Here is a 23,884-nt window from a genome sequence, read left to right as displayed (position 1 = left end):
CTACATTTTTTCGATGATTTCGATACTTCTACTCAAGTATTTTTTTTTTGTGCTGCATAGTTACTCGTTACTATTATAAAAATTACCACTGCCAGAACAGTAGATGGCAGGTTGCATAAAGCTCAAAAAAATGTGTATAATGTCATTTGTAAATCAGCGCATACGAAAATAAAGGCTGTGTATAATAAAAGCTGCTATACCAAATCTTTCCAATAAAAAGAAAATATGAAACAAACAAATAAATGGTGCTACAGCGCTTAAAGTGCATCAAGAAACTAATAACAAACACAGGTTAATCATTTGAATAAATCATTTGAAATAATAAAAACAATATGATGTTCATACTTTTGACTTCTTTCTTTAATAACTACATAACACAGTACTTGTACTTCTACTTTCAGTACTTGAGTAGAATTTTTTTTTCAAAACTACTGGTACTTTTACTTTCAGTACTTAAGTAGCAAATTTTTTGAAAAAACTACTTGCAATACTTAAGTAAAAAAAATGTTGAATACTTTAGTACTTCTACTTAAGTAACTTTTTCTGCGAGCACTTCCACTTCTACTCAAGTAATTTTTTGATCGAGCACTTGTACTTTTACTCAAGTAGAAATTTCGAGTACTTTATACAAGTCTGGTCACATACCTGCGTGAATAGAGATCACTGCAGATATCAGCCACAGTAACCTTTGCTCAGTTGTGGATTTATCTATAGGGATCACAGATCATCCATCTATAGGATTATAGATTACATCAGATATCAATGAGAGTATTGATAATTGGTCAGTTGCGTACATCTATAACCACCACAGCTCATCTATAGGGCTATCAATTACATCATATTCGTTCATTGAGTATCTATTGGTCAGTTGTGTATACCCTATATTAATCTGTATCAACATAATGTCTGAAAGGCCGACAAGGAGAGGCCGACGCTCACAGGCCACGAAAAGAGGGCAAGCAGCCTCTGTGTCGATTGTGAAAAGTGGTGGTCACAATCGATATAGTGCATCCACTGCAAGCGGGGCACACCCGTCCTTTATTTCTGGTGCTGCCTGTGCTATTCATCCACAACATGTGGAAGAGTTGGTGGAGTGGATCAATAAGCCATCCTCATCCTCCTCTTCCTCCGACACCCACGCTCCCAGTAGTTTTCCTTCCACGGCAGCTGCCAAAGTGGCCCGTTCCACAGGCTCCTTCTCCACAGCTACTCCTTCAGTTTCCCCACCATCATACACGGAGGAGTCACCTGAACTATTCGATCATAGTGTCAGTGACATGCTCCTGGAGGATGCAAAGCAATTTGAAAGCTGTGATGTTGTTTCCCAGGTTGATGAAGAGAATAACATGAGCCTAGAGAGAGGGGGTGGCAACGACGGACAAGAGACCAGTAGTCATGTTGCCACAGCTGAAGCATATTGCCAAGTTTGCTCCAGTGATGAGGAGGGAGGGGATGATGAGGTCACTGACCTTACTTGGGTGCTTGACAGGATAGAGGAGGAGGAGGAGGGGGAGGATGAGTAGGAGGAGGAGGGGGAGGAGGGCGAGGATGAGGAGGATGCACAGATGTAATGAGGCAGGATGTGCTCTTTGGGCCGCCCTAGCAGTAGCCCACCTATTGTGTCACAGCACAGACCTCCACAGGTGCAGGGTGCTGCAAAATCCCAGCGGACTCCAAAAAGTTCATTAGTGTGGGCTTTTTTCAGCACCTGTGCAGTAGACCGCAGCGTTGCTGTTTGCAGCATCTGTCTAAAGCGGATCAAGCACGGCCAGAACACCAGCCGCTTGGGCACCACATGCTTGACAAGGCATATGACTTCCTGCCATGCAGTCCGTTGGCAACAGCACCTGAAGGAGGCACCAGATCAAAACAAGCATACATCACCTTGCTCCTCATCTGCAATCTCTAACCCTACTATACCTCATGCCTTCTCAAATACCAGCATTGGGAGGGATGATGGTATAGCAATGAGTGGCACAGAGAGTTGCACTCAATCTGCTAGCAGTACACCAAAGCTTGATTTGAGCAGCAGGCAGATTTCACTACCCCAGTATTTGAAACATAGAAAGAAATACTGTCCCAGCCATCCACATGCTCAGCGTCTTAATGCTAGCTTGGCCAAATTGCTAGCATTACAGTTGCTGACTTTTCAGCTGGTAGACTCGGCTCCCTTTTGCAAATTTGTGGAATGTGCTGCACCACAGTGGCAGGTCCCAAAAAGGCATTACTTTTCGCGTAAGGCCATTCCGGCTTTCTACCGTTGTGTGGAAGGTAGTGTTTTGGCCTCGTTGGACAAAGTGGTCAGCAGGAAGGTGCACATTACTGCTGACTCTTGGTCCAGCAGGCATGGATAGGGACATTACATTTCTTTCACCGTGCACTGGGTAACTCTGCTGGCAGCTGGGAAAGATGCAGGACAGGGTTCGGTCTTGCAACTTGTTTTGCCACCGCGCCTCCAACTAGCTGGTGCTGGTTCTACCACATCTGGCTACTCCACCACCACCTCCTCCTCCTCTTCCTCCATGTCCACTTCTGTGCAATTCTCCTCTGCAGCAGCAGTGCTCCCTAAGCATTCAAGGGACTACGCAAGCAGTCAGGCTAAAAGATGCCATGCTGTGCTTCTGTTGGTCTGTCTAGGGCAGGGATATGCAAACTGTGGCCCTCCAGCTGTTGCAAAACTACAAGTCCCATCATGCCTCTGCGTCTGGGTGTCATGCTTGTGGCTGTCAGAGTCTTGCTATGCCTCATGGGACTTGTAGTTCTGCAACATCTGGAGGGCCACAGTTTGCATATCCCTGGTCTAGGGGATAGGAGTCACACCAGTGCAGAGATTCTGTCAGCTCTGCAAGGGCAGGCTCAGAGATGGTTGACGCCACGACAGCTTGAACCAGGAATGGTTGTATGCGATAATGGCACCAACCTTCTCTCCGCCCTCCGGCAGGGACACTTGACACATGTTCCATGCTTGGCACATGTTCTGAATCTGGTGGTGCAGCATTTCTTGAGCAGATACCCGGGCTTCCAAGATCTCCTGAGGCAGACCAGGAAAGTCTGTGGCCATTTCCGCAGTTCATTCAATGCCAGTGCTCGCTTATCTGACATTCAACGGGAATTCAACCTGCCCGCCAACCGCCTCAATTGTGACATGCCCACCAGGTGGAACTCAACGTTGGCAATGCTGCAGTGGCTGCACACACAGCAGAGGGCCATCAATAAGTACCTGTGTGAGTATGGCGCAAGGACAGGGTCAGGGGAGCTTGGCTTTTTTTTCACCACACCAGTGGCTTTTGATTAAGGATGCATGCATCGTCCTGTCACCATTTGAGGAGGCCACTCGGATGGTGAGCCGGGATGATGCATGCATCAGTCACACTATCCCGCTAGTCTACCTGCTGGAGCACACACTGCATGGAATCATGGACAGGGCATTTGAGGCAGAACAGCGGCAGGAAGAGGAGGACTTCCTTTCCTCACAAGACCCCCTTTATGCAGATATCATTCCCGCAGGGGCACAAAACACACAGGAGGAAGAGGAGGCGGAGGATGAGGATTTCGGCAGCATGCATGTAGAGAAAGAGGATAGGATACAGCAGTCTTCAAGGGATGGTTTGGATTCCCCAGAAACCCCAGGAGTTGTACGTGGTTGGGGAGAGGTTGCTCCTGCTGACAATGTCATCCTTAGTGACCCAGAGGACTCATAAACTCATTCCCCCTCCAACTTACGTTGCATGGGCTCCCTGATTCTGCAAACCCTGTGAAAGGACTCGAGGATTTGTGCTATCAAGGAGAGGGATAATTACTGGTTGGCAACCCTTTTTGATCCACGTTACAAGGGTAAAGTTGCAGAGCTCATCCTGCCTTCACAGAGGAAGTAGAGGATGAAAAATCTTGAGGAGGCCTTAAAAAAAAAATTGTGTACCGCCTTTCCAGACACTGGGAGGTCAATATTCTCCGGACGTGTTTCTGAGGCATCTTTCAGCCAAAGGAGGAGCGGTGGAGAAGGCGGCCGGCTGACCGATGCCTTTAAACAGTTCTTTTGTCCTCAGCAGCATCCAGGGTTGTTAGGTTTAAGCAACCATCGCCAGCATCTCCATCATATGGTGCATGATTATCTAGGCGCTAGAACAGACTTGGAGACCTTTTCAGCTGCCCATCCACTGGCTTACTGGGTCTTGAGGATGGACCACTGGCCAGAACTTGCTCAATATACAATGAAGCGTGCTTTCCGAACGGACGTTCAGTGCCGCTGGATGTTTTGTGATGGACAAAAGAGTGCGTCTGTCCACAGACTCTGTTGATTAGCTGACTTTCATCAAAATGAACCAGTCCTGGATCAACAAGAGCTATCAGGCCCCTGATGCTGATGTAACAAATTGAATTTGGTAGGGGTCTGCCATCCCTTGAAGACTGCATATGCTGCCTATCCTATTCCTCTACCTTGTGTCTGCTAGCTTCCAACAATGTTTTTGGTTTAGGTCACTACCAACCCCCAAGGCCTAATTTGTCAGCACTTGTATGACAGGTGCATACAATTTAAATGTCGTATGTCACTTTTAACAGCAGGCCCTGTCCCTGTGCCATGCTAACTGTGAGGGGTTACGTTTTTCAGGCACCACCTTCCTCAAAGGCCCAATTTTTGGCACTTGTATAGCACATGAGATTTCAAATTTGCATGCCATTCTTACCAGCAGGTCCCATTCCTGCACCAAGCAAGAGTAACTACGAGGCCTTGGTTACGGTGTTCAGGCACCACCTTCCACAAAGGCCCAATTTTTGGCACTTGTATAGCACATGCGATTTCAAATTTGCATGGAATTCTTACCAGCAGGTCCCATTCCTGCACCAAGCAAGAGTAACTATGAGGCCTTGGTTACGGTGTTCAGGCACCACATACGGCAAAGGCCCAATTTTTGGCACTTGTTTAGCACATGCGATTTCAAATTTGCATGGCATACTTACCACCAGGTCCCATTCCTGCACCAAGCAAGAGTAACTGCGAGACCTTGGTTACAGTGTTCAGGCACCACATACAGCAAAGGCCCAATTTTTGGCACTTGTATAGCACATGCAATTTCAAATTTGCATGGCATTCTTACCAGCAGGTCCCATTCCTGCACCCAGCAAGAGTAACTGTGAGGGGTTGGTTACGGTGTTCAGGCACCAGCAACACCAAAGGCCCAATTTTTGGCACCTGTATGACAAGTACATGCGATTTCATATTTGTATGGATTTTTTAGCAGGGCCCGTTCCTGCACCCAGCAAGAGTAACTGCGAGGGGTTACGGTGTTTAGGCACCATCAATAAGCAAGGCCCAATTTTTCTGCACCCATATGACAAGTACATGTGATTTGAAATTTGTATATGACATTTTTTGCTTTAGAAATGTCAGTATAGCTGCAGCAGGCTACATACATCATAGAGATGCACTACTTTACAGGCACATTCAGGGGACCCCCCAGGCACGATATTTGAAGGAATTTTTCATTTTTATTGTTTCACTTTGAGCCTCATTAAAATCAGTAAATCAGTGCTCCTTTAAAAACAATCGTTTTTAAAAACATTTTTTTCATCATTGCGCATGTTTCCCAGGTCAGGACCCGGACCCCCATACACTTTTTTGGGGCAATACCTTGCATTTAAGCCTTCAAAATGAGGCAGTTTTATTTTCGAGGTTCGAGTCCCATAGACTTCAATGGGGTTTGTTTGTTCGAACAAACTTTTCCTCTGTTCGTGGTGTTCTGGTGCGAACCGAACTGGGGGTGTTCGGCTCATCACCATTCATATATAACAACACTTATGGGAGCAAATCCCAGAGTTCAGTCTTAATAGATGGTAATAGGAAGTCAGAGGAAATTATTCACTTTTTGCATACCTACATCTCCCTAATAAATATCATAAAAACAGAATTCCAAAAAAGAATACTGTAGGTGTATATTGTAATATTCAAATACTAAATACTAACACAAAAATAAAAGATTCCAATTTTTTTTTTTTTTTTTTACTTTAAAAAAAGAATTTTTTGACATTTAAAGACTCTCCTAATAAAAGCCATGAGAAAGTATCATTACAGTACTTGTATAGTGTATGTTACAAATAATCTTGCATATGCTCATTTTCATCCAATGCGTTTCTTGGAACAAAGTCCACGTTTTCAAGGTTGAATACATAGTTTAAGAGATAGGAGTACTCTTGTAAAAGTATAAATAAATTATGTAGATCACAAACATACTTACATTGCTTGTTTAATATCTGATTATTACAATATTAAGTAATAAGTATCAAAATACAGATTTGATGTAATAAATCATAAAAAGGTGTTTTAAAATATGTTTTTAACCATGTATTTAGAGCAGCCTTTTTCATCCTTTTTACCCCACTGAAAACCTTAAAATAACTTTCAGGTCTAGGGGAACCCCAGATAAAACATACATTACATTGGTGACCAGCGTGTCACAGATGAACTTGAACATGAAATGCTATATACACTGAACAAAATTATAAAAGCAACACTTTTGTTTTTGCCCCCATTTTTCATGAGCTGAACTCAAAGATCTAATATTTTTTTCTATGTACACAAAAGGCCTATTTCTCTTAAATATTGTTCACAAATCTGTCTAAATCTGTGTAATGCCTCGTACACATGATCAGAACATCGTACAAAAAAAATTGTTTTAGAATTGATCGCACAATAATCTGATCATTAGTACACAGCTTTCGACAGCCGATCACGACATTTCGTCCAACAAAACCCGAAGGGACAAACACGAAACATACGATACCTAGCAAACGACAATCGTTTAATCATTACAGTATGCGTTCGCTAAAAATTGATAGACACATAACACACGTGATCAGAAACAGGAAAATAACCCGGAAAAAACCTGGCTGCTATTGTTTTTGTTTAGTACTATCCGATACGTAGCTACGCAACCAGGGAGCTTTTCCAGAATTGTGAAAAAAAATCATACGTATTAGTACGCATTGTTGAATTCAATTCTAGTATCATGCAACAGAATGCGAACGATAAGTCATTTGATTATCTGATCATGTGTACGAGGCATTAGTGAGCACTTCTCTTTTGCCGGGATAATCCATCCACCTCACAGGTGTGCAATATCAAGATGCTGATTAGACAGCATGATTATTGCACAGGTGTGCCTTAGGCTGGTCACAATAAAAGGCCACTCTAAGTCCCGGGTCACACTTGTTCGATGCGGGAAGGCTGTGAATTTGCAGCCTGTTCCCGCATCGCAAACGCACATCTGGCAGTTCACACTGCCATATGCGATACGCAGGGAGTGTCAATGAAATGTTAACGACACCCCCAGTTTGATCGCATATCGCAGTGCGATCTGGCAGTTTGCACAGGATCGGATCGCACAAGTGTGAACCACTGTGCGATCTGATCCTGAGGCGGCTGGAAAAAAGGGTCATGTGCGTGTTTGGTGCGGATACAGTGCGAATTCAGCCATACAAAGTGTATGGCTGAATTCGCATCCGCACCTCCGATCGCATGTAATGAAGGAGCAGTGCGCTCCGAATTACATGCGATCGGCGCACTCACAGAAATGTGAACCGGCCCTAAAATGTGAAGTGTTATCACACAGCACAATGCCACAGATGTTGCAAGTTTTGAGGGAGCGTGCAGTTGGCATGCTGACTGCAGGAATGTCCACCAGAGCTATTGCCCATGTTCATTTCTCTACCATAAGCCTTCTCCAAAGGAGTTTCAGAGAATTTGGCAGTACATCCAACCGGCCTCAAAACCACAGACCACTTGTAACCACACCAGCCCAGGACCTCCACATCCAGCATCTTCACCTCCAAGATCGTCTGAGACCAGCCACCCGGATAGCTGCTGCAACAATTGGTTTACATAACCAAAGAATTTCTGCACAAACTGTCAGAAACCGTCTCAGGAAAGCTCATCTGCATGTCATCGTCCTCATCGGGGTCTCCACCTGACTGCAGTTTTTCGTCGTAACCGACTTGAGTGGGCAAATGTTCACATTCGATAGCGTCTGGCACTTTGGAGAGGTGTTCTCTTCACGGATGAATCCCGGGTTTCACTGTACAGGGGAGATGGCAGACAACGTGTATGGCATCATGTGGGTGAGCGGTTTGCTGATGTCAACGTTGTGGATCGAGTGGCCCATGGTGGCGGTGGGGTAATGGTATAGGCAGTTGTATGTTATGGACAACAAACACAGGTGCATTTTATTGATGGCATTTTGAATGCACAGAGATACCATGACGAGATCCTGAGGCCCATTGTTGTGCCATTCATCCACAACCATCACCTCATGTTGCAGCATGATAATGCACGGCCTCATGTTGCAAGGATCTGTACACAATTCCTGAAAGCTGATTGAACATGTTTGGGATGCTCTGGATCGGCGTATACAACAGGGTGTTCCAGGTTCTGCCAATATCCAGCAACTTCGCACAGCCATTGAAGAGGAGTGGACCAACATTCTACAGGCCACAATCAACAACCTGATCAACCCTATGCGAAGGAGATGAGTTTTGAACTGTGTGAGGCAAATGGTGGTCACACCAGATACTGACTGGTTTTCAAACTCCCCCCCCCCCCCCCCAATACAGTAAAACTGCACATTTTAGAGTGGCCTTTTATTGTGGCCAGCCTAAGGCACACCTGTGCAATAATCATGCTGTCTAATCAGCATCTTGATATGCCACACCTGTGAGGTTGATGGCAAAGGAGAGGTGCTCACTAACACAGATTTAGACAGATTTGTGAACAATAATTGAGAGAAATAGACCTTTTGTGTACATAGAAAATTTCTTAGATCTTCCAGTTCAGCTCATAAAAAATGGGGGCAAAAACAAAAGTGTTGCATTTATAATTTTGTTCAGTGTAGTTCCTTCTCCAGTTGGCGGTTCACATTTCCCCCCTAAAGGGGTCAGTATACTGCTGAAAGATATTACACTCTTGGAGAAACACATTCCCTTTAAAGCCCCCTCCCTGCTAGTAGCTGAGAGTGAGAAGAGGGAGCATTGTGAAGGCAAGAAGTCACTAATGGGAGCTTACACAGGTCCCCCAGCCTACATGTGACAGCAGTGATCAAATCACTAAGCACTGGTGTTGTCATATGAGAGGAAAGAAAGTTTGTCACATGCTCCTCCATACCCAGAAGCACTCAGTATTTGCCTAATTCCCAGCAGTTGGAGTGGCAGGGAATGTAAAGTAGCACTAAACTCTGGTTAAAAATATATATATTCTATTTAAGTATATATTCCTAACTACTCCAAATCTCCACATTTTTTTTTTTTGTTTTGCTGTGATTAGACTTTCTGTTAGAGGCGGACTAAATTAATTCTCCATGGTCCCACTGTATATAGCAGTGATGGAGAACCTTGGCACACTGCATTTCCCATGATGCTCAACTACACTGCAGAGTGCATGAGCTTAATGGGAAATGTAGTTCCAAAACATCTGGGGTGCCAAGGTTCGCCATCGCTGGTATATAGGAATGTAGCCACCCTCTCGTATTGGCTCTTGAGTCAGATTTAGGGCTATGAACTATGGGATTTGTAGTGTGCACATAACCACAACTAACATGCATTGCTCATTCCAAACAAATGGAGTAGAGGGGAAAAGGGAGGTTTGGGAGCTCACAAAGGACATTATGGTGGAAAAAACATTTTATGAAAAATAGATCACAGAGCCGTTAGAAGTGGATGTGTCTGGATTAAATTTGAAGAACATAGATTTCATTTAGCATCACTTGAAAGAAAGATAGGTACTGCATGTTCTACTCAGGAGGGGAATATTAAACCTGTTTTTTTTGCCCTGCATGTTTAAAGGATTACTATAAACCAGAGACTAAATATAGAGCTCCCTCTAGTGGATAATCTACAAACTGCTATGCCTAATCCAATAATATAAACATGGAAGAGTAAGCAAGTAAAACTCTGATAGTCACATCAACAATTACTTTAAGGTATACACTGCAATAATGACTCAAGAATATTTCTGAGCTAGAAGCATTCTGCAAAAAAAGTTTTAAAAAAATATATAAATAAAAAGAAGCAATAAAAAAGTGAGGTTGTTTTTTCTTGTGAGTGGGTGGCCCAAATTTCAGGTTCTTTGGGAGTGATAGGGCTTTTTTTTATCTTCTGATAACAAGCCTCCCTAACTATCAGTCACTCAGTTTGCATACCTATCATACTGTAGGTGCTTATGTTTTTCATTTCACTACATTTTGCCACATACCACAGTACATGTTCACACTGCTATAACCGTATGAGACTAGAGACATGGAAAATAGAGTCAAAGGAAAGGGTACTGCTCCAAACCTCCAAGTACTCCCATGACATGCTGGAATCAGTTTCTGGCATCCATCACTCTTCCACACATAGCTTGGTATAATCCAAAAGAACAGCTGAACACTGATGATGTCTTCACACTTTAACCATCTGACAAGCTTCAGTACATAATCCTGCCCCCAGAACTGCCACACCCATTGAGTGAAACATGTTACAGGAGTAGTTTTGAGGACAGGGACATGCGGTGAAGCTTTTCGGCTAATTAAAATTTTGCCTGTGAAGACATCAGCAGTGTTTTGTGAAGACATCAGCAGCTTTTGCTTTGAAATATACCAAATTATGTATAGAAGGCGGTGAAGTTTGATATTCTGGAAAGGTACAAAAGAGACACAATCTGAAAAACAGGTGGACCAGTGGACACACAAATTTGAATAAACTGAAAAAGTCAGGATACTTTTATGCCATATATTCTTCAGCTTCATCCGTTGAAGCATCAAACCGGATTTAGAATGTTGGAATCAGGGTCGGGACAAACGGTGGGCAGGAGGGACAGTTGCCCTGGGCGCAATGGTTTATTGCAGGGATGGGGGGGCGGCGCCTTGACCCCAACCCTAAGGAAAGCGGGGGCGCAGTTTGGCATCCTTGCCCTGGGCACTGGATGACCATGTCCATGACCATGTCCCAGCACTGGTTGGAATTAAGCAAAGTTTGGTGGAATGTATCTACAAATATCAACTGTCAGTATGAATGCAAAAGGAAATTGATGATGAATTAAACACCTTAACACCTTAAATAGCATGTGTTTTGCTCCCACTTCCAATATATTCATCTTTCCTGTATTCTTATGCCACTCCATTTGGCCACCAAGAGCAAATTTAAGGCCTCTTGTACACACGATACTCCTGTTTGAGCCTCTCAAAGCTTGAAAAAGCTCAGTACAGCTTTTTTTTTTCTCTGAACTAAAATACAGCCCATTAATTGTAATGTGCCTGTGCACACAGGCGCGTAAACAAGCGCTGTGCATTCTTCAGTAAAAACAAAATAGAAAAATCAGTAAAAGTCAGTAATTTAAGCCTCAATGCACGCAAATACACACGAATATGCACAAATACATGCAAATACATTTAAAAAAATGTCTGGAAAAAGTAGATGCTCACACAGGAGTATTGTGTGTAAGAGGCCTTAATTGGCTGTATTTTAGCAAAAAAAAAAAAAGCTGTACTGAGCTTTTTCATTTTAAATAGTTTTTATTGTAAATGTTGTCATACAACAGGGGAAAACAATAAGCAGGTTTGCATAACACGTGTAACAGGTATTGCTTTGAAGGAATCAAGTATCAATAGTCATCCAGATCATTCCAGCTCATATATCTCGTAACATTTACAGTACAGGAAGGTCAAAAGTATAATGCATTAGATCAGGGGTAGAGTTTTCCAATGCCTCATGGGACGTGTAGTTCCACAACAGCTAGAGGGCCGTAGTTTGAGGATCCCTGCATTAGATCTACATCTTCACCACTCACATCAGCTAATAATAACAAGTGCGCCATCTAGTGATCATGTACTGAGCTTTTTCAAGCTGCAGTGTGCAAGAGGCCTAAATATCCAATACTTCTAGATATGAGGAGCAGGTGAGTCAGTTCTCCTCATGATGCAGCTCTGGGCATCCGAGCAACCAGGTTCCAGCCAGAGTGACCTAAAGCTATCACAGGGCTTTTTCCTTTTGCTCCTGTGGGCAAGCAAAGTGGTGGGGTAGACAAGGCAACGTGACTCTAAGCTGTCAGGGGAACTCCACTTAAAGTGGAACCGAATCCATAAAAACATATTAAGCTTTTCTTGATCCAGACCCCTGCCCCAGTAAGAATAGGGTGTTGTTCCCTCTTACACAAAAAGAATACCTGCCTTTTTAGTACTGCGCTAGACCATTGTGTCACGACTCTGATCAATTTAATGCAGACAGCAAGCACATGGCAGAAATTGTGCGCATATGCAGACTATTTTTGATATGGCAGAGACCTGTGACCTATCTGCGCACATGTAGACATTTCTGTGCATGCGCAAAAAAAAGTCACAGAACCCCATAAGATTTAATGTCAGAACTGGTGCAGCTTAACCACGCATGTGTGGAAAGGTCTGCGCATGCACCAGATAATTAAAGATGGTGACGCCAAAAACGAGCCAGGGGGAAAACAATTTCCCAGGTGATGTTCCGCTTTAAATGAACCTGCTGCCTTCCTCTGCAATTTAACTTTAATTATTAAGCTAAAATGATGAACTCAGTAAGGGAAAACTGTATTGTTTCAATTATGACATAGCAGCAGGATGGAGCGAAAATTGGGGGGGGGGGGGGAGCACTGGAGAGGAGGTGAGTATTGCAGTGAAACCTATATTTTTTGTTTTTAAAAGTCTTGCTAAAATGAATCTTAAACTTTTCTCAAAGCTGGACTTAAGGGGTCCTTTACCATTCTTCTACAGTAACTAGCAGTTCATGATCCAAATGAACTATTTAATTCCCTGCTTCTCTAAATCTTTCAGCAGCTAAATAATTACAACTAAAAGAGACATGTTTATTCCACCTTATGCAACAAATTTTGCAAAGTATTCATGAATAATTAACTGCAGAACACATACACACAATTGATATATATTGCCTTAATGTTCTCAACACATGGAAAAAAATCAGTGGTCTTTGAAACAATGTGAACTATTTTAACATTTTTATTTCAGGCATCTTACTGTCATTTGTTTTCTCTTTACAGAGGAAGTTTGTTCATATGATCGCAATATGATTGCTGTGGCTGTAGCTGTAACTATATTAGTTATCATAATCATTGCAGTAATTATCTTCTTCATTTGCCACAAGAAACGATCATCTGGATATCAGCGGATTTAACCAGAGGGGGAAAACTTTCATATCTTGTGTATCTTTACAATGAAGACAACAACCAACAGCCACCTTCACTTAACTATGGATAACTAAAGACTAAAGCAACATTCCTTTCTTATTAATGACAAAATGAATGATTACTTTTCTTGACAAAATGTCAATGCTTATAATTTTTCTGAAAACAGTTTCAACACTGGGTATACACTGATTTACTAGAGTACAAACAGGAACAGGCAATGGTTATCGGGAAGGCAGAAAGACAACTGGTGCTTTACAATAAACCTGTGGCTACTGTTAACATATGAAACTGTCCCTTACCTTCAATAGCAAGCCCCAGGTGCCCGCATAGCAAGTTTCTTTTCTGGCAATGTGCCCTGGGAACTTCAAACCCTACAGAACTCTTCCATGGCTACCTACTTTGGCTACCCCCTTCTACCTCCTTTCCTCACCATTGACCCATTACAGTGGTTGCTAGCCTTGCCACCCATTAGTGAGGTGTGGTAAGTGGGAGAGGATGTACCAGAGCCAGCTACAGCAGAGAATGGTTGCTATTTGCAAATCAGATATGCCCACAATGTTTGGAGCTCTAAGGGCAGTCTACATGGAAAAGTCACTAGTGTCCAGGTTCATGGTGGTACCTGTTAATGACTTTAAGATTGAACTCCAAGCAAATATAAAAGGCATATGTAGCGCTTACCACCGAAGGGGCCACTGAAAATAACCAAGGTTCCCCTTGCTAGTACAGAGGCTGCCAGTCATAAGCACTGTCCCGTGTCTTTATAGTATTTATTGCTGAGAAACTTGAAACAGGAGAGGGGTTTAGGGTCACAGGATACTCCAAAACAATATTAGCAATCAATAGGAGGACAATCATCTCACTAAATCCTCATAATTGCAGTCACACATGAAAGTCCAAAACCAGGTCCTAGCAACAGTTTCCCGGGAGCTGCAAACTACTCCCCAGACCAGAACTTCTGGTAGTGCCTCCAGCACTTATCCATTGCCAGTCTTACCCGGGCCCTCAGTACAGCTCCTTCTGCAGCCCAGACTGTAGCAAAAATTCCCTTTGCAAACCTCTCTAGGCCCTCAACCTAACTGCTGAAGCCCAGACTGAAATCCTTGACTCAGTAAATCTGCCTCCAGGGGCTGAATGAAATATAAACTACATTGTCCCACAGGGTGACAACCCTGTATTTGAAAAGTATTAACGCTGCACATTGCCGATCCATTGCATACAAATAGCTTTAGGTTGACAGCAACAACAGAGACACTCAATGCAAGACTTCACCATGAGGAGTGTTACCTCCTACTGAGCTTAAAGCGGTATTAAACCCATTAGCAAACATCTATTTTATTGCAGTTTACTAGTTCTTAGATGTGATGGCTGCATTCATTCCCTTTTTTAGGCTTTCTTTTTCTGATTTTAATGGTAATGATCATCCTAATCATTAAAATTCATAATATATATCACTGAAAGATTTTGCTAGCCTTTCCTCAGTTAAAATGGTTGATTACAAATACCTCTGTGCAAGAAATTAAAATACAAGATCAAAAATCTCAAGCTTTAAGTAAGGAGATTTTTATTGACATAGTTTTATTTTTACTATTAATTGTATTCTAAAATTCAAATGGTATTTTGGCAAAGTGGCCTATGAATGAAAACAAAACTTATTATTCAGTTATGCAAAGGGGATAATTATTTCCCAATGACTTATTTCTGGATGTACTGTTTGAGGGTAAAGGTACGGCTTCACAACTTTTTGTAGTAATAATTCCTGTTTCTGACAACAGAATGTATCTGTGTGTTCCAAAGTCAAGCTAGCCCTTGCGAAAAAAAAACTAGTTCCATCCAAAAGTTCCAGGGTGCCCACACTCGGCTCTAAATATAAACTGCTCCCCAGAAAAAAGCTGAGGTGTAACTATTAGTACAGGCAGCTAAGGAATTTGCAAAAAAAACATCCCCCTAGTATACATAACATGATATTATGTATCATTTTTGTCCCCATTGCTTTAGAAGTTTAATGAATATTTTATTTTGTAGCTAAAACCAGATCCATTTTATTGCACTGTATGTTAGTAAAAGTGATACAAATTACTAATACAATATGATTAATTACAAGACACAGTTTGTAAAAAGATAGATGTTATTACTTGCACTGGTACGAGACTATTTCAAAGTTGAGCTCAAGCAAGCAGTTAGAAGCTAGGTTGATATACAATATGTGATCTGCGGAATAACTTGTATTTTTGTCAGCCAATTTAAAAGTCCAGGCACCCCTGACAGATAGATGGTGACCATGCCTTCACATTATGTAGCATGGGGAAGGACTCATTTTCCTCTCTTCAACTGTTCAATGATACAAAGCAGGATTGGCTCTTAGTGCTAGCCTTTCCTTTCCCAATCTAAGTGCTGTGGTGTAAGGGAATAATGAGGATAATAAGACATATTCAGGTTCTTATACATGAGAACTTTCTTGCCTTTGGTTAGTACCTCTGGCTTATCAGCATAATTACTAGATCTTTGGCTCTTCTAATCTCCATCTGATTCACAGTTTGTATTTCCATCAAAACACTATGATTTTGACCTTTACATTCATTTTTACTCCTCCCAGTCATCCTAGCCATCATTTTAGCTCTCATGCTGCTCCCATTACAAGTCCCAGCACATTGACACCCCCACAGCATTCCCCCTCACTCAAACAAACCCAATAACACAAGCAGGACCCATGACCTGATAATTGCTTATGTGATTCCTCTAGCCGCCACTTCACATGATTGATTACTTCAGCCCCAGTGATAACCATGTATTACCTGCTAAACCTTTAGCTTCACACTCAACCTCCTCAACAGCCCTCCACCAGGCTTCATTCCACTCTTCTCCACATTTCATTCCACTCTTCTCCACATTTCATAGCCCTTCTATCATTCAGCACCATCCAGCTTCCAGTTCACATTCTAACTCCTTCCCATGGTAAACACACTTGACATTCCTTCCACAACTATATTAACAAAAAACACAGCCTAACATTGTCCCCCTCCTTCATATTCAACTATACCAGTTCCTCCCCATTCAATGAAAAACTGCATACATTTATATGTGTTTAAAAATGTACTCTGAACACATATAAATGCAGGTTTGACAGTGCCAGTGTGACTTCAACCTAATTCACAAATCAGAGCCCTTCCTTACTGACAGTTGCACCGCTTCCAAATCTCTCTTTCGCGCTCCAAGCCTAGACTGTTGCAAAGCCGGTCTAATGAGCCTGTGAAAGATCTAAAGATCCCTCTGAAGATATGTGTCAATTCAAATCTCTCTGCTTCTACCACATCACAACATTCCAACCATGCCCTCCAAGTCTTAAACATTCCCATATAAGCCCATTGGAACTCACAATTGTTGCCCACATATACTAACAATTTCCTATTTGTAGTTCAGGTATTTTCAAGAAAAACAATGTTTGTTTAGAGCATCATATTACTACAATTTAAAGACGCCGTATGGCCAAAGCTTTTTTGGCCATACTTCTTATGTGGGTCACAGGAGTGCACTTTCTGTAGTTCTGAACGCCTGTGACCCAGATTTAGCTGACAGCTGGCTAAAGTCTGCTGTGGAATCTCTGACAATAATGTCAGGATCCACCCAGTTGCCTGATGGCTCAGCCTCTCTGCACGTTACTGAGAGCCTGAGCCAGCCACTCCCCCCCAACCACAGCCCGACACTCCAGTGAGCACTGAAGGGGCAGAGCACAGAGCATTGACTGACAGTCACTGATCTCTAGTTATTGAAGACCAAAAAGTAAGCGATCAGCGATCTTGTGATTCTCAGTCTTAGAGCCAGAGGGGCACAGCTGCAATATAATGCTGCAGCCACATAGACATGTATGATTGTTCTTTTTAAATCCCACACTTCTCTTTTAATCCCTGGAAGACCCGTCTCTATCAAGCTTCAGCACTGTTAGCCCCATATTTGCCTCCTGCACACTATATGGCCTGCTATTAAACCATTGCTTCCATTTTGGTGGAGGTCTATTTACCTTTCCCTTGCTTCCCAAGTATGCTTGTACTAGTTCCATACAATGAAAAACTTTATTTTTTTTTTAATGAATAAAGAACTGCAAAAATGTCTTTTCTTTTATCTATGCCTGAAACTTTGGCTTGTTTTGTTTCTTTTTTATTTTTTGTTAAGTAACAGTGTTCATTGATAGCCACTGGATAAGTGGTGATATTTTATAAATATAATGGTCTTACATTAAAAAACTTTTCAATTTTTGTTACAATTTTATCATAAGGAATTCATTTCTGTGCCCCCTTTAAGGAGTTTTTTTTTTGTCAGATTTTAAGTGCTGTCTGTGTCCCCATAGAGGACATTTCTGTCCTCTTCCTGTTCTGTCTGACACTTACCTAGACAAATAATGAGTGGACATTTCTCTCATAGAAACACAGATAACAATAGGCTACATGCACACAGACATTTCCAAAACAGGTATAGAGGCAAAAACACTATACACAGCTGCACATCGGTCCACTATTACTTAAAACCCCATGCGTTGTCAGGTGCCAGTCTGGCTTGTACCTCAGAACTTCAATGGCAATGGTGGGTGACCACACACTGATTCTAGTAGAATCCAAAAAGTTTATTCCAAGATATAAAAGTCCATGAAAAAGAACAGCATATGTAAAGAGCAAATGTTGACAAGTTTCACGCCAGTGGGCGCTTAGTCATAATCTTATGACTGAGCACCCACTAGCAGGAAACACTTAAATATTTTCTCATTACTGTGGTTGTCATTATTTACATCTCATACTGTGGTTATTCTGATAAAATTCAAAAAGTTTATTCCAAAAGTCCATGAAAAAGAATAGCACACACGAAGAGCAAATGTTGACATGTTTCAAACCAGTGGGCACTTAGTTATAACAATTATGAGTTATGACTAAGCCCCCACTGGCATGAAACACATCAACATTTGGTCCTGGTGTGTGCTGTGTTTTTCTCATGAACTTTTGGAATAAACTTTTTGCGTTTTATCAGAATCAGTGTGCGGTCATCCATCTTTGCCATTGAAGGCATAGAGGCACTCATGGGTCTAGTAGCAGAGATATAGTATATCAAAACAACAGCATTTTATTCTAACACAGACATTTCCAGGCACAAGGAAGCCCTAACCTAAAGTGGTTCCAAAGTCTAAAAGTTATTTTATCTTAATGCATTCTCTGTACTAAGGTAAAAAACACACCGCAATCTTACCCCCCCCCCCCCCACAATCTCTAAACACCTACCTAACTCCATATCACCACTCCAGAGCTGTCTTTGCTCCCCTCACTTCTTGCTTTTACAGAAGTAACCAAGGGCAGCAGAGTCATAAGTTTCTGCTGCTCTCAGTCAAATGCCTGTGAGGAGGGAGCAGGGGCGTGGCTTACTATGGCTGTGTGTGTCTATTGATGCACACAGCCTGGCTTTGGATCGTGCATGCACAGATGCCTCCTTATCACCCGACCTGGTGAGGAGGCTCCCAGCACAGGGAATAACCTACAGCACCAGCGGGGGACTTCCACAAGAGCAGAAGAGGGTGCTTTCTGTGCAATATAATTGCACAGAGCAGGTATGTATATAACCATTTTTCCTTAAAAAAAAAAAGACTTTAGTATAATTTTAAAGAGTTCTAACGCTTTTTCATACCCTGGGAGCTGCAAGTGGTGCATACCGCCGGTCATAGAGGTGCATGTCTGTATGTGCTTGTACTTGTATAAACACAAATGCTCTATTGCATCAGCATTTACCTTCACATGCTCGTGTGACGTATGTCATGAAGACTGAAATATTGCGTTCAGAAAAATACGTTATACACACATATGCGGGTAAACGCCAGTGCAAAAGAACCTCAGACTGGGTTCAAACTGGATTGCATAGTGGCTCACAGCAGGAGGTCCGGTGCGTCCTGTTCACCGTTTCAGGTCCAAATTCAGTCCGAATTTTTGGCTGAATTGGGACCTGAAACAGACCAAAAGACGCACACAAATTTCCTGCAAACCGCTCTGCAGCTATCCCGAAAAAGGGTGAACTTGCTCCATTGAGAGTCAGTCACACTCTGCTGACATGCAAATTGGATGAGGGGAAACCCAAATTCAATTCACACCAGTGTGAACCCAGTCTTAATATTTACACGAGTACAAATATGTACATCCATGCACCTCTATGTTTTATGCTAGATCTCCCTCTGTGTCTGCAAACATCTGTGTGTATGTAACTATAAAATCCTGACAGAGGTTGTAAACTTTCCTCATTTCAGTAGAAAATGTGTTGCTGGCTGATTCACATTCTTAAGATTACCCCTTGGAACCCTTTGAGATGTCATCAGAACAGAAACAGAATCCTTCGAGTGAGGACAAATGTTGCATCCGTCTAAAACATTTCTTCTTACTTCCTGATGTGTCTATAGGACAGGAAAGAGCAGAAATTTCCCCAACAGGACACTGAAGTAAAAGAAAATACTAAAACCTAACAGGGGTTTCACTCAATCCCTACTCTATACAAAAAAAAAAAAAAATGTTTGTGCTTTTTATATACTTTAAAAGTAAATTATGCCAAAAGCTTTCAGCTGTCATATTATATTACAGAGCCATTCCAGGCTCTGGAAGGATCCCAACCATATTGTCAGGATCCACCTGAATGCCTGATCAGCAGCTAGTTCAGACTCTCAGTGCATGGCTGAGACTTCCACTTTTGTGGTTAGATTTTCATCAGATTTACCTTTTCTATGTAGTGCAAGGGCCTGCTAGATTGCATACAAATTGAAAGTGTTCAGGTTTGACCTCATATTATATGGTTTTGGTAAGTCTGAAGGAAAAAGTCTTCAGAAAATCTTATAGTGTGTATGGCCCATTAGAGCCAGCTGCTGACACCCCTTCCCCAGTCCAGCAATCCAGTGAGTGCTGGAGGGGCAGGACAGAGAGTAGTGACTGACAGTCACCGCTCTCCACTCCAAGCAAACTGAGAACTGAATGATCAGAAGTCTTGTGATCAGTTCTCAGGCTTAGAACTGGTGCAGGACAGCTGCAGCATGGAGGTGAGTATAAATATTTTTTTTTAAACTCCCATCTTCTCCTTTGAAGCGCACACTGAACTTCACAATACTTACATCCTCTTCAACAGTAAGGGATGGTTATAACCTTCCCCTTTTTTTTTTTGCCATTTGGTGTCCCATTGGGGAGATTTTCCTTCGCTTCCTGTTCCATAGTCAAAACAGAAAGTGAAAGGAAATCCCTCCAAATGTAACAGAATCCCTGGTTGTCACCAGGATCACCAGAACCAGGGCGTTTTTTTCTCAGTAAATAGGTGCAGGAACTCCTCCCTATTGAGTCACCCTTTGTCTCCACTCCCAACCCACCTTTGAGTGCTGTTCCTTGGTTCCACCCCCCTATATCCCAGTACTGCCCCTTTTGGAGAATACAGAAACAAGTATTGTTTTCTGCTACTAAGAAATTTGTATGGAATTTATTATTGATAACAAGATGGTAAAATAGAACCCCTGCAGTGAGCAAAAATAGTCCCACCCCAGCAACAATAGATCCCCACACAACAGTAGACTCCACCCAGCAACAATGGACCCCCCAGCAACAATGGAACAAAATACCGCCCCAGCACCAATAGACCCCCTAGCAGCAGCAACAGATCTCCCAGCAGCCAACATCAATAGATACTCCAGCAGCCATCAACAATAGACCTCTCTCTCAACAGTAGATTCCTCCCAGCAACATTAGACCCCCCCCCCACCAACAATAGACCTACCTAGCAATGATAAACCCCCATGCAAAAATAGATCCCCACAAGATAAAATAAACCCCCCATCACTCCTTGCCATTACATATATTCAGTGCTGTAGATGCAGGAACTATGTTCCCTCACTTTCCCACTGAAAAAAGTCCTCACCAGAACAAGTGTCCCTGTTGGAAGATTTCCACTCTATTCCTGTTCTGGTGACAATTCAAAATGTGGTATTTTCTTTTGCTTTCACTCTGGGTGATAACTTTAAAGTGGTTGTAAAGCCTTAAGGTTTTTCGCCTTAATGCATTCTATGCATTAAGGTGAAAAACCTTCTGTGTTGCAGTTCTCCCCCTCTTTTTCTTACCTGAGCCTGATTCGATCCAGCAATGTGTATGAGCACAGCGGCTCCAGCTGCTGTCGCTACCCTCATTGGACAGAATGATAGCAGCAGGAGCCATTGGCTCCCGCTGCTGCCAATCAAAAGCTGTGACACGGAAGGGGGCAGGGCCGTGTCCTGCTGTCTGCGTCAATGGATGCAGCAGCAGGACTCGAGAGCCAACCCACATGGGTGCCCCCATGTAAAGGCACCTGATGAAGAAGAGGGGCTTGGAGCGCTGGTGGGGGTCCCCAGAAGAAGAGGATCGGGGTTGCTATGTGCAAAATCTTTGCACAGAGCAGGTAAGTATGGACATGTTTGTTACTTTTAGTTTAAAAAAACAATAGAGAGTTTACAAACCCTTGAGTCCCGGTTCACACACATATGCAATGCGGGAACCCTGCAAATTCACTGCAGGTTTCTCGCATCACACTCAACTTGCAGGCAGTTCACACTGCCATATACAAATCGCTGGGGGTGTTAATCAGTAGCGGAACTATCAGGGTCGCAGCGGTCGCGCTTGCGACCGGGCCCTGGAGTTCCGCTACCTGAGGGGGGGCCCGCCAGCCCCCGTTCTCTTACCGCGGCCGCGGCGTGAGGGGGCCCGTCCGTCCGCCTGACTGTTCCGTGTCCGCTAGTGGCTGTCTGGCTGAGACTGAGAGACGATCGTTGTGCGGGCGGGCGGGCGGGCGAGGGGGGGGAGAGGTGTCTAAAGCAGCCAGTTTTCTGTGTAAAGCTGCAATCTGCTGCTGTGCTGCCTGCACCGCCCCCAGCCCTGCCGATCCTCCAATCAGAGCTGATGCAGTGAGGCAGTGACACCAATAGTGTGCAGGGGGAGGAGGAGTTCTCCCCTCTGCGAGTGCGAAGAGACTACATGCTGTGCCTGCTAGAAGTGTGCCTGCCTGGCTGGAGTTGCTGAGTGACTGAGGGGGAAGCTGACTGACTGCTAAGTGCTAATTGTAAGTGAACTAACTTGCCTTTTTGATCCCAAACTCCACCCTTGCTGGAATGCTGCCTCTTAATGATCCCAGACCCATGTCTGGCACAGAACAGATCTCATCCCTATCTACAACAGAGGTGTTGGGGGGTGTAGGGATGAGATCTGTGGTGGTGGGGGGATGGGATCAGTAAGACAGGGGTGGTGGTGGTGGGGGAGGATGACACCACATCCCACCCCTCCTCCACCCCCCCCCCCACCATCACCCCCACTGATCCCTCTCCACCATCACCTCTTCACCACCGCCATTGATCTCAACCCCCTCCCAACCATCACCCCCCCTCACAACCATCACCCCCCCTCACCACCGCCATTGATCCCACCCCCTTCACCATTACCGCCACTAATCTCACCCCCTTCACCACCATCACCACCTCTGATCACACCCCCCTCCCCACCACCGCCGCCACTGATCACACCCCCCTCCCCACCACCGCCACCACTGATCACACCCCCCTCCCCACCACCGCCACCACTGATCAAACCCCCTCCCCACCACCGCCGCCACTGATCACACCCCCCTCCCCACCACCGCCACCACTGATCAAACCCCCCTCCCCACCACGGCGCAACTGATCACCCCCCCTCCCCACCACCGCCACCACTGATCAAACCCCCTCCCCACCACCACCGCCACTGATCACACCCCCCTCCCCACCACCGCCACCACTGATCAAACCCCCTCCCCACCACCGCCGCCACTGATCACACCCCCCTCCCCACCACCGCCACCACTGATCAAACCCCCCTCCCCACCACGGCGCAACTGATCACCCCCCCTCCCCACCACCGCCACCACTGATCAAACCCCCTCCCCACCACCACCGCCACTGATCACACCCCCCTCCCCACCACCCCCACCACTGATCAAACCCCCTCCCCACCACCGCCGCCACTGATCACACCCCCCTCCCCACCACCGCCACCACTGATCAAACCCCCTCCCCACCACCGCCGCCACTGATCACACCCCCCTCCCCACCACCGCCACCACTGATCAAACCCCCTCCCCACCACCGCCGCCACTGATCACACCCCCTCCCCACCACCGCCACCACTGATCAAACCCCCCTCCCCACCACGGCGCAACTGATCACCCCCCCTCCCCACCACCGCCGCCACTTATCACACCCCCCTCCCCACCACGGCACAACTGATCACCCCCCCTCCCCACCACCGCCGCCACTTATCACACCCCCCTCCCCACCACGGTGCAACTGATCACCCCCCCCTCCCCACCACCGCCGCCACTTATCACACCCCCCTCCCCACCACGGTGCAACTGATCACCCCCCCTCCCCACCACCGCCGCCACTGATCACCCCCCCTCCCCACCACGGCGCCACTGATCACACCCCCCTCCCCACCACCGCCGCCACTGATCACACCCCCCTCCCCACCATTGCCGCCGTTGAACCCAGAAACAGAAATGTTTTACTTTGTTATACGTTGGAAAAAAAAAAGTGTCAAAAATATGCTTTTTCGGGGGGGGGGGGGGGCCCTTCATGATTTCTTGCACCGGGGCCCTGAGAAATCTAGTTACGCCCCTGGTGTTAATACAAGGTTAACG

At 44.5% G+C, this 23,884-nt stretch overlaps 1 protein-coding gene across 1 annotated transcript in view; it reads left to right on the top strand.

Moving 5' to 3' along the window:
• LAMP3 (lysosomal associated membrane protein 3) overlaps positions 1-13,410 on the top strand; it is a 66,563-nt gene extending 53,153 nt beyond the window's left edge. Inside the window, exon 6 of the mRNA XM_082251888.1 lies at positions 13,049-13,410. Within this exon, the coding sequence (XP_082108014.1) occupies positions 13,049-13,182 (134 nt within the window). The 3' untranslated portion in view covers positions 13,183-13,410. The remainder of the gene's footprint in view (positions 1-13,048) is intronic.
• The last annotated feature ends 10,474 nt before the right edge of the window (positions 13,411-23,884 follow it).

This window comes from Pelophylax lessonae (genome assembly GCF_965119305.1).
Source record: "Pelophylax lessonae genome assembly, chromosome: 3".
Lineage (NCBI taxonomy): Eukaryota > Metazoa > Chordata > Amphibia > Anura > Ranidae > Pelophylax > Pelophylax lessonae.
The sequence above is the reverse complement of the archived record's forward strand: the minus strand, read 5'-3'. Positions and strand labels throughout refer to the sequence as shown.